Here is an 11,770-nt window from a genome sequence, read left to right as displayed (position 1 = left end):
TAGCCTGAAACACAATACTTTTCTACTGAAAATAGCGTCCAGGCCCAAAGCGGCTTGTGGAATGGTATTTGGGCACAGATTTTAGGTCCAAACTCAACTAAGCATTTTGCCGGTCCGCCCTGCAAAATGCTTAGACCCGGTGGCAATTGGCGTCACAAGATCTGAATGTAGGACGCATATCAAAAGATGGATTCTGAAACTAAAAGCTCGCATGCCTCACCTTAAAATTTGAGTGGAAGGAACTAAAATTTGTTAGAAATGATTCAAAGTGATATGAAACTATTTTACACCAATTTGCGCTGCAACATCGTGTGGCCCTTCATATGAAAAGTGAGACCTTTTTAACTAAAAGTTTGTGTTCACACCTCAAATTTTTAAAGAATTTGACTAAAATTTATTGAAAACAATTTAATATAATAGAAAGCTACATCGTGCCAATTAGCACCTCAAAACGAACACATGAGGCTCACATCGAGTTAGGGTGTGTTTGGATCATCGAATCAGTTGCGTTTCTGGATGGAATCTGGAGAAACAGTGCCAAACGCTACAACTCATAAACGTTTTTGGCTAGAATCGTTCCGATGGTTTCGTACTTTTTTGCCTGCAGGAGAGAAACCGCTCCACCCTGGTTTCTACCGTTTCGTTTCGACTCTAGCATACACACTAGCGGCTGCTTTTTTCTGGTTATCTTTTTTAAGTGCAAAAGGTTAAAATAAATTGTATCAAAAGATATTCTTCGTCTACAAAAAATTATGGTTTTTTTGAAACATATTCCTATTTATATAATTTTTTCACGAAAAAAATATTTTCTTTTGGAATCAGAATCCAGCCTACCAACCAAACGGATTATTAAAGTAATTCTTGTTCATCATCTGAAACGTTTCTTGAGAGAATCTAGGTTCGAAACGTTTCTGTAAAAATATGGATCCTTACCAAACGCACCCTTAATACAATATCTACAACATCTAGTCAACCCATTTCAAAACAATAGACACAAAAAAAAAGCACAATGCATATCAAACCTAATTTTCTATTAAACCCGACCCAACCCACTAAAAATATGAAGTCATCCTCACCCATCTAAAACGTACCCATCTAAGAACCCAACCCATAAACACAAGCCAACAATGCTTGTCTGTCCTGCTTGCCATTTTTACATCTTTATTAGTTACAACACGCCATCGGTAATTAAGTGACTGTGATGACTTTGTAAATCTCCTAGGTTAGTCGTTTAGAGGTGTGCACATGTCTGTACTATGTAATTGAAAAAAATTAAAACAATAAAAAAGGCAAAAACTATGTTCGCTGGACAGAAGGAAACTATGTTCGCTGGACAGAAGGAAACTATGTTCGATGTGAAAAAACCAAACTGAGAAGGTTGCTGTTTCCTTTCTCACAGCGACTGAAGCGATAACAGATAACTCAATCAATAAGCAGAAAATGAAAAAAAAAATGCGGACATAGATCGGGGGCATTGAACCCGACGCTGTTTTCTTTCTCATGGCGACTGAAGCTGATAACAGAAAACTCAATAAGGAAGAAATTATAAAAAAAAGGGGGAATATGTTTTCTTTCTCATGGCGACTCAAGCTGATAACAGATAACTCAATAAGGAAGAAATTATTAAAAAAAAAGGGAATAAAAATACCGGGCTTTGATCGGGGGTATTGAACCTGACGTGAATCGAACACGCAGCCTGCCTTCTGACCTGGAGTCAGACGCGCTACCATTGCGGCTAAGATCCGGTTTTGGTCTCTTCAGAAACATACTTGTTTCAACTGTTTAATGATCTCTGTTTTGTCTTAGCATCTGATGTCCACACAAATAGTTTTTTTTTTTAAAAATCTAATAAAGACACGAGTAGGTTTGTGAGCTTGTGAACAGCTGTCACCAGCTCTGGGTTTGCCCTCTGAAACCGGCGTTGATTTGGGAGTATAATAGTATCGCGGCATTCAGTTTAATTTTTACCACTTTCAAACCTGCTGCCTCCACACTCCAGCGATACCGCGCGGGCGGCGGCGTGGCTGCTCACACTAGGCTTTGCTCGGTTGGGCCAGGGTTGGCTAGGATTGCGGCCTAGATAGGAGGAACCCGAGTAAAGTCTGGACAAGATTGTAACTGTAACCTGGCCCATCCCGTGGAATTCTCCTCACCCGGCCCAGGAACTCACCCTGTGTTGTGTGCGTCTATGTGACCTCGCTCGTGGAAGCAGCAAACCCGAGAGGTCCACAGGAAGCACCAGGTGGACTGGTGGCGCAGGCGACGGAGAGCGAGCCGCCGGAGCGGAAGACAAGGGTCAGCAACGACGGCGACGTGCCAGCCGTCCCCTCGGGCGCAGACGATACTGCTAGGGAATTAGTTAAGAGTCATGCGCAATAGAAACTGCATGATAACTTATTGAGATTTTTTACTCCCTGTTTGCCTAAATAAATGGATGCATGTTTCATGTGCACCTCAATGTGCGATTGTGTGACCCAAAGTGAAGAAAAGATTGTTCACGATACGGTCTCACAGGACAAGATGCGACATATGAGCATGACATCGAGTTTAGGACAACATACGAAAAGAATGATCTCAAAATTTTATTTCCTCAAAATAGTTGTTGGGCCGGCGTTCTTTCTTTGTTCAGAGGAAGTTTCCATCAATCCAGTTTAGCCTCAAGAAACACAATTGTAGGCGTGAATAGAAGCTGCAAGATCATCCACGATTGGATCAATCTTCAATCCCGTCACACGCACAAGAGTCGGTCCCAGATCAGGAATCCCCCATCCTCCTGCACCATGTGTTTCTTCTCAACAAAATTCAAGTCACCATCACAGTTTGCTCTGTTGTCGGACATGAACCGCAGTAGCCTCCTTGTCCTTGACAAGCGGCATTTTTATTGAGCTCCGCTGTTTGTCAATCACCAGTTCACTTCACCGTGCAATGTCCGCATCAAAATAAACTAACCAACACCGACTATGCGATCAACAACCATACGCATCAAGTGAAGCGACGCGCACTTGTACTCTCAGCTCAGCTTGTCGTCACGTTTTTTTCCCCAATCTCTTGGCTTCTCGGCGATATGTACCAGCACATATAGTGTACCCCACAGTTCATTGGATGCCCAAATCCTGGTATATCGCGCGCGTGTAGCTGATAGATCATGCAGCTCATCGCTTTGCTCCTGCTGTTGCCACTCCTCGTGGTGGCCGCCTACCTGACCGCGGCGGCAGCCTCCGGTCGCCGGCGCTCGCGGTGCTACCTCCTGGACTACGTCTGCTACAAGCCGCCGGACGACCGCAAGGTGTCCACGGAGATGCTGAGCGCCGCGATGGACCGCAGCGAGCGGCTCAGCGTGCCCCTCCGCCGCTTCCTCCTCCGCGTCGTCCTCCGCTCGGGCCTCGGCGAGCACACCTACGCCCCGCGCACCGTCATCGCCGGCCGCGAGCACAGCCCCACCCACCAGGACTGCCTCCACGAGATGGACGCCTTCTTCCACGGCGCCGTGGCGGAGCTGTTCGCCAGGCAGTCGGGCCTCGGCCCCCGCGACGTCGACGTCCTGGTCGTCAACGTCAGCACGTTCCACCCGGCGCCGTCGCTCGCGTCCCGGATCGTGCGCGCGCACGGCATGCGCCACGACGTCGCGGCCTACAACCTCTCCGGGATGGGCTGCGCCGCCGTGCTCGTCGCCGTGGACCTCGCCCGGAGCACCATGCACGCGCGGTCCAGGTCCCAGTCCCCGAGGCGCCCGACGCTTGCGCTCGTCGTCTCCGCGGAGTGCATCACGCCCAACTGGTACGCGGGCGTCGACAGGTCCATGATGCTGGGCCACTGCCTCTTCCGCTGTGGCGGCTCGGCCGTGCTGCTCACCACCGACCCGGCGCTCCGCGGGCGCGCCAAGATGGAGCTCCGCGTCCTGGAGCGCGCCACCGTCGCCGCCGCCGACGACGCGTACTCGGCCATCGTGCAGCGCGAGGACGGGGACGGCCTCGTCGGCATCAGCCTCAGCAAGTCGCTCCCGAAGGTCGCCGTCCGAGCCTTCGCCGCCAACATGACGCGCCTCGCGCCGCGCATCCTCCCCGTCAGGGAGCTCGCCCGGTTCGCGGCCGTCGTGGCATGCCAAAAGCTGCTGCGCCGCGGTAGCAGCTCTAAGGTCAACTTCAAGGCCGGGGCCGACCACTTCTGCCTCCACCCCGGCGGCGTCGCGGTGATCGACGCGGTGAAGCGGGACATGGGGCTGGAAGAGCGCGACGTGGAGCCGTCGAGGATGACGCTGCACAGGTGGGGGAACACGTCGACGAGCAGCGTCTGGTACGTGCTGTCCTACATGGAGGCCAAGGGGAGGCTCAAGGTCGGGGACAGGGTGCTCATGGTCACCTTCGGGTCGGGGTTCAAGTGCAACAGCTGCGTCTGGGAGGTCACCGGCGACATGGCCGACAAGGGTGCCTGGGCCGACTGCATCGACAGCTACCCGCCGGAGAGCCTGGCCAACCCGTTCCTGGGCAAGTACGCCTGGATGAACGGAGGAGACCAGGCCGACGATGCCCCGTCGGTCGGTTCACATGCCAGCTGAGCGCTTCGCGGGCAGAGCATATCAAGTTATCAACCATCTACGTGGCTAGAAATTTGGAATTCAAGCGCCTCGTTTCCGACAGACCGACACTCAATTCGTGTGGTTTTCAAAACAAACCATGCACAACCCGGCTATCAATGGTGCACTATCTGATTGATCTTGCCACGAAGGTTAAATAATGTCTGCAAACAAGAATAATAACAAACACGATTCCGCAAAAAAAAACAATAAAGAACACATTATTCGATACATAGCTGGACTGTCACAAATAGATACATAGCAAAAATATTCGACAACAGTTTAATCTACGATAACGATTCTACTAGGACGTCCGTCCCCAAATTAACGTCCGGACGCGGCCCGTGACCCCAACTCCCATCCCGCGACCGCCCCGCTCCGCCATGCCACCCACTCACATCCCGCGACCGCGCCGGCTCCGCCCGCCCGCGCCACACCGTGCTCCGAGCCTGCTAGCGCCCCGGGACGGACGCCGCGCCCGTGCCTAGCTCGCTGCCACCCTGCCCGCGCTTCCTCCCTCCCTCCCCCATCCGCGACCTCCATTGCGACCCGTGCTTCCAAGCGACCCGGCTCCCGCTTCCTCCACCGGAGACGAGGATGACGGCGGCGGCACCGACGAGGTTGGTCGTTCCTCCTATGTATCTAAGCCCTCCCTCCGGTGAGTTCGAAGGTGATGGGCCAGGGCTGGAGCAGCCTGCACCCCGAACCCACCCCCTTGTTGTTTGCATGCCTTTTTTGTTGTTTCTCCGTGTTGCAAGGAGGATTTTTTTTTATGTTGCACCAGATGATTTTCATATATTGCAATAGGTGATTTCATGTGTTGCAGAAAGGGAATTCTAATATTGGGATTGTTGCAATAGGGGTTCTTAATTGTTGAAATTACCTTTTCCAAATGTTGCAGCACTAAAAGGTGATTTTGAGATGTTTTCATTTTCATATTTCATGGTTGATTTTGCGACGCTACAGTGCTACTGTTTCAGATGTTGAAGTACAAATTTTTCAACGTTGCACTTGTATTACATAATTTTCTATGTTGCAGTATACTTTTTTTATGTTGCACTACATAGTTTTACGATGTTGCAGTATTTATATGGTCGGCAGTCTACCTAGGGGTATGCCCAAGGTAGTAGATTATCGGTAGATAGGTGCGCAAGCTACGAACGAGATGGTGACACAAGACAGACACGGGGTTTTATCCAGGTTCGGCCACCGTGAAGGCGTAATACCTACGTCCTGCGTCTGATTGTATTGCTGTATGTCAATGAGAGATAGATGGATCGTGATGGATCGTGTCCGCTAGGGGACCTCTGCCTCTCCTTATATAGTCTGGAAGGACAGGGTTACAAGTAAAGTATCCTATTTGGTACTATACAATGTCTTGCGGTGCACGCCGAGCAGCGCCGTGCACGCCTTGATCTTGTGGGCCGGGCCACCTATGATGGTGCGGCCCATGTCTTGTCTTGAGGATACCGAGGGCCATACCCCCACAGCTAGTCCCCGAGCCTGACAGTAGGTGACGTAGTCGCGTGGTGCCAGGGTCCAAAAGTAGAAGACCAGCCGAGCAGGCAGCCAGTCCCCGGGTGTAGCCTTGAGATGAGAACAAGCACATTCACCGCAAGGTGAAGTGTGCCCACTTAGTCCCCGAGCCTGCTGGAAGATGAAGAATGAATCTTGTAGCAGGGTCAAAGAAAAAGAAGTCTGAAAGCTTGTCCACGTCGTCTGATATCAAGACCCCAGACGTGCTGCCCAAGATCAGCACCCTGATTCAAACAGCATGGAGCAGCTTGATAGCACATTGACGAGACGTAGCAAGATCCGACCACCAAGGAAGCACCGAGGAGCCCCCGGCGTCGCTGGCGATGACCGAGCACCGAGGAGCGAGGAGTCCCCGGCATCGCTAGCGATGACCGAGCACCGAGGAGTCTTCGGCGTAGGCGGCGATGTCCGAGCACCGAGGAGCGTAGAGTCCCCGGCGTCGCTGCCGATGACCGAGCACCGAGGAGCGAGGAGCGAGGAGTCCCCGGCGTCGCTGGCGATGACCGAGCACCGAGGAGCAAGGAGTCCCCGGCGTCGCTGGCGATGACCGAGCATCGAGGAGCGAGGAGTCCCCGGCGTCGCTGGCGATGACCGAGCACCGAGGAGCGTGGAGTCCCCGGCGTCGCTGGCGATGACTGTGCACCGAAGAGCGAGGAGTCCCCGGCATCGCTGGCGAAGTCCGAGCACCGAGGAGCGAGGAGTCCCCGGCGTCGCTGGCGATGACCGAGCACCGAGGAGCGTGGAGTCCCCGGCGTCGCTGGCGATGTTTGAGCACCGAGGAGCGAGGAGTCCCCGGCGTCGCTGGCGATGATCGAGCACCGAGGAGCGTGCAGTCCCCGGCGTCGCTGGCGATGACCGAGCACTGAGGAGCGAGGAGTCCCCGGCGTTGCTGGCGAAGTCCGACCACCGAGGAGCGAGAAGTCCCCGGCGTCGCTGGCGATGACCGAGCACCGAGGAGCGTGGAGTCCCCGGCGTCGCTGGCGATGTCCGAGCACCGAGGAGCGAGGAGTCCCCGGCGTCGCTGGCGATGACCAAGCACCGAGGAGCGAGGAGTCCCCGGCGTTGCTGGCGATGACCGAGCACCTAGGAGCATGGAGTCCTCGGCGTCGCTAGCGATGACCAAGCACCGAGGAGCGAGGAGTCCCCGGCGTCGCTGGCGATGACCGAGCACCGAGGAGCGAGGAGTCCCCGGTGTCACTGGCGATGACCGAGCACCGAGGAGCGAGGAGTCCCCGGCGTCGCTGGCGATGACCATGCACCGAGGAGCGAGGAGTCCCCGGCGTCGCTGGCGAAGTCTAAGCACCGAGGAGCGAGGAGTCCCTGGCGTCGCTGGCGATGACCGAGCACCGAGGAGCGTGGAGTCCCCGGCGTCGCTGGCGATGTTCGAGCACCGAGGAGCGAGGAGTCCCCGGCGTCGCTGGCGATGTCCGAGTACCGAGGAGCGTGGAGTCCCCGGCGTCGCTGGCGAGGTCCGAGTATCGAGGAGCAAGGAGTCCCCGGCGTAGGCGGCGATGTCCGAGCACCGAGGAGTCCTCGGCGTAGGCGGCGAGGTCTGAGCACCGACGTAGCTAACGACATCCGTGTGGTGAAGTGTGCCCACTTAGTCCTCGAGCACGAAGTATCCGTGCGCTGAGGAGTAACCGGCGTAGCTGGCGATTAGTTCGATCAACTGGTCGGCGACGGAGTCCATGAGCCAAGTGGTCCAACCAGTTGATCGGTGGAGAAGTCCGAGCACCAGGTGGACGATGATCCTGCAATACAAACATGTAGAACGGGTAGTACATGATGTAAAAATAAATAAACTCCGGAGAAAAATCAGCAATGGTGATGAAACGGCGTATGCAGTTCGACAATTAGTTGGCGTGAAAATATATTTATATTTAATATAAACCGCTCGAACAGTTAGTGTGTAGCTGAGTCTCCAGCCCTAGCTAGCCCATAGTCCATAACGTCGAGCGCGGAGCCCGTGCACGTGTAGGAGGAACAGGCGTGACCAAAGAGCCGCTGCCGACCACCCATAACGCAGAGGGCAGACGCTCGTGCACGTGTAGGGAGGAGCCGGAGACAGGGCCGTCTCTGGAGGCGTCCGAGCATCAACGTGACTGTTCGAGGGTTCACCTTAGACTTAGCTGTATGTCATCTTTAAGATGGTATACATGAAAGAAAAACGTTTGGAGAGCAAACATAGAGAAAACAGCTCGGAGAAACATTATGGTGATATACGAAGATTGGAGAATATTTAGAAAAATATTAAAGCGTCACTTAGCTTTAGATAGAACGTCTGGTCGGCGGCGTATGGCATTATCTGGCCGCGTTGACGAAGTTGCCCGGCGCTCGAGCTTTCTGAACTGTCATCATGGCGGCAGTCGCGGCTGTCACAGCGCCGTTCTTCACGGCGATCATCATTGCGACGCGACAGGTGGTCGGAGTAAGTAGTCCGGGCGACGTCGTCCTGATCGATGGAGTCGAGCAGGTTGGTGTTGTCGATCTGCCTCCCTTTGTAGCGAGGAAGCGAACGACGGGTTGTCGGCATGGCTGAAGACGATGCTGGTGTGGCCGGAGCCAGATCCAACGTGGTCAAAGCCGTAGCTGATACTGGTGAAGCAGTGGTCGATGCAGATTGGATCCGCGCCTCCTCCATGGTCATGGCGACGAATTTGTCAGAGCCAGTGGTCCAGGTGATCTGGCCGATGGTGAACGTGAGGCCGTTCGGCGTAGCCATGGAACCGGGGATGATGACCATCTTGTTCGTCTGAGGAGCAGTACGCACACCCCCTACCTGGCGCGCCACTGTCGACGAAATATGGTCGGCAGTCTACCTAGGGGTATGCCCAAGGAAGTAGATTATCGGCAGACAGGTGCGCAAGCTACGAACGAGATGGTGACGCAAGACAGACACGAGGTTTTATCCAGGTTCGGCCGCCGTGAAGGCGTAATACCTACGTCCTGCGTCTGATTGTATTGCTGTATGTCAATGAGAGATAGATGGATCGTGATGGATCGTGTCCGCTACGGGACCCCTGCCTCTTCTTATATAGTCTGGAAGGACAGTGTTACAAGTAAAGTATCATATTTGGTACTATACAATGTCTTGCGGTGCACGTCGAGCAGCGCCGTGCACGCCTTGATCTTGTGGGCCGGGCCACCTCTGATGGTGCAGCCCATGTCTTGTCTTGATGATACTAGGGGCCATACCCCCACACACTACAAAGTTACTGTTGCACTACATAGTTACATATTTTTTGCAATGTTGCACCTGAAAGTGTGTCGTACTCTTGGGACAAGGGACACGGTGGGGGATAGGGGGCGCGGCGCGGATGGTGGTGCGGCGGGGGAACGGACCGCGCGCGAGCGGCAGGGGAAAGGACTGTCGCAACAGGCGTGGGCGGACGCTCCTCTAGATTGGTTCGCTCGTATCGAATCGTTACGTTGCTTGGTCGGGCTGGGAGGTTAATCAAACGGCCCCGAGGGGCGTCCGGACGCGCGCTCGCGCCGGGCGCTATGAGCGTCATTTAATCTAAGGTAAATCTAAACCCTAACATAGATGATAGCTTATAGCTACTAAATATAAAAGGTTAGAGGTGACCTTCTGGACACATCTGTATGACTCTGACACGATATACGGTCTAATGACCTACTCCCTCTGTTCCATTATATGTGTCGTTTTAGTTTTCTACCAGGTATAATAAAATTTCTCTAAACCTAGACATAGAATGTATCCGGATGCATGGAACATGCTATGAATCTAGACACCCAAATGCACTGCTAGAACAACAGATATAATGGGACATTGGAGTAAAGGACGGTAACGTAACACTTGAGTGGACATTCAATTTTAACAGAAATATTAGGTCGGGTTTTTTTGGATGTTTTCAGTTGAGAAATTTTTAGATTTTTTGATAGAACGATTACTTTATTGATTTTCTCAGATCTAAGGAGAAACGTGGTGGCAAAATATCGATTTTTGGGTGCTATTATAAACCCACTTAGTCTGTAGTAGCTCTTTCATGTAGCTAACTTTTGTTGTTATATCTGAGCTCAACCAAAACCCAATGACTAAGAGCGGCTGCAGCGTATAAGTTTTCTAGAAATTGCTAAGCAAGACATATGAGCTGGTAGTACCATGGAAAAATCTGCAGCAGCGTATGAACTCATAGTCTAAGCTTAAAATGGGGCACTCTCCAACTTTCTCTAAAAAGATAAAGAGATAAAGAAGATAAATGGAAAAATTATATTTGTTGCACCAGGTGCTCAAACAAAGCACTCAAGCCTAGGTGTGCTCCAGTATTCGGCACCCAAGAAATCTTCTGCTAGCACCCTGCCTTTAGAAACCCCACGACGATGTGCCTGCTCTGTGTGTTGAATTGACCCAAAAGGCCAAAAAAAAAACACCCACACAAATCGATCGTACACTGGGTTTCAATGGATTATGTCTTGGCCTTTTGGTCAACCAATTCGACCCGGCAGCACAAGATTTTTGGATGGAAAATCGGCGAACCGAGAAATTCGAGAGCGTCCGACGATCCGTTCGCCAAGCAACAACAAAGCACCTCCGGCCGAGGCAGAACCCAGAAGCGGCGGCAGCTCCCGTAGGCCCAGCTGGGCTCAGAGGAAGCGAGCGCCAAGCCCAGGCCCAGCAACCGTGTACCCAGCCGGCCGGGGTGACAGACCACCAGGGCACTGCGCTGCGACGCACCAAAAGCACAGGGACACGTCGCGCGCTGCGGGGGCCCTGTGCTTCCCGCACCCATTTCGCCCATTCATCCCTGTCTAAAACCAAGAGCACAGGTAGGTTCCTGATCGATACAGTCGGAGATGCAAGTGCAAACATGAGACTTGAGAGTACTACGAGACATGCATGCGTAACGACGACACAGGCCGGCCGTTCCGTATCAGAAAAAAAATTAGGAGAGGCTAAAGAAAAGAGTAGAGACTTTTTTATCTTCTTTTAATTTTAGCCTCTCCTACCTAATACATATATGCATAAAATTTTAAGAGAGAGAGCTCCACGTACCCAGGATCGGTAGGAGGGCTAGAGCTCCCCCAGCCCCACCGCTGGCTCCGTCGCTGGTCACGCATGAGGCTCGGGTATTAATGGTCCGCACACCATGCGTGGATACGTATTCGGTCTGTTCGCTGGTTGGTTTATGGATTGGTTTAGGCTGGCCGGTGCTGATTTATTGTGAAAGTAAAACACAGTCAGCTTGGTGGTTTGAACTGGCTGAAGCCAACGAGCGAACATGCTGATTATTCAATTACTCATGATCATCTACGGCACGTAAGGCTGGACGAAAAACTCAAAGCTCATTAGCTCGCTCGGCTCGTGGCTGACTCGACTCGGCTCGGTTCGGCTCGAGCCGAACCAAGATTTTAGCTCGTTAGCTATAACGAGCCAGCTCGCGAGCTAAACGAACCAACCTTTCAGGAAAAAAAGTATCAAAACTTATATTAGTTTTTGTATTACTTCATGTCTTGTACTTTACAATTGACTGGTAACTGGTCTAGACCCTATAAATTAATTGGTAACTGATCTAGATGCATTTCTTTTATATTATTATTATTCTCAAACTTTAGATAATACAAATATTATATTTTATGTATTTTTTATACCTGACTCGCGAGCTTAACAAGTCAGCTCGAGCTTTTAACGAGCCGAGCCGA

General features: G+C 52.3%; 1 protein-coding gene across 1 annotated transcript; it reads left to right on the top strand.

The window, feature by feature from the left end:
• The first annotated feature begins 3,065 nt into the window (after positions 1-3,065).
• LOC136539659 (3-ketoacyl-CoA synthase 12-like) lies at positions 3,066-4,760 on the top strand. The gene has a single exon (XM_066531621.1). It carries the CDS (start codon positions 3,146-3,148, stop codon positions 4,553-4,555), a length of 1,410 nt encoding a protein of 469 aa, XP_066387718.1. The 5' UTR covers positions 3,066-3,145; the 3' UTR covers positions 4,556-4,760.
• The last annotated feature ends 7,010 nt before the right edge of the window (positions 4,761-11,770 follow it).

Source organism: Miscanthus floridulus, chromosome 2, assembly GCF_019320115.1.
Source record: "Miscanthus floridulus cultivar M001 chromosome 2, ASM1932011v1, whole genome shotgun sequence".
In the NCBI taxonomy this organism is placed as follows: Eukaryota; Viridiplantae; Streptophyta; class Magnoliopsida; order Poales; family Poaceae; genus Miscanthus; species Miscanthus floridulus.
This window is presented reverse-complemented; position numbering and strand designations above follow the sequence as displayed.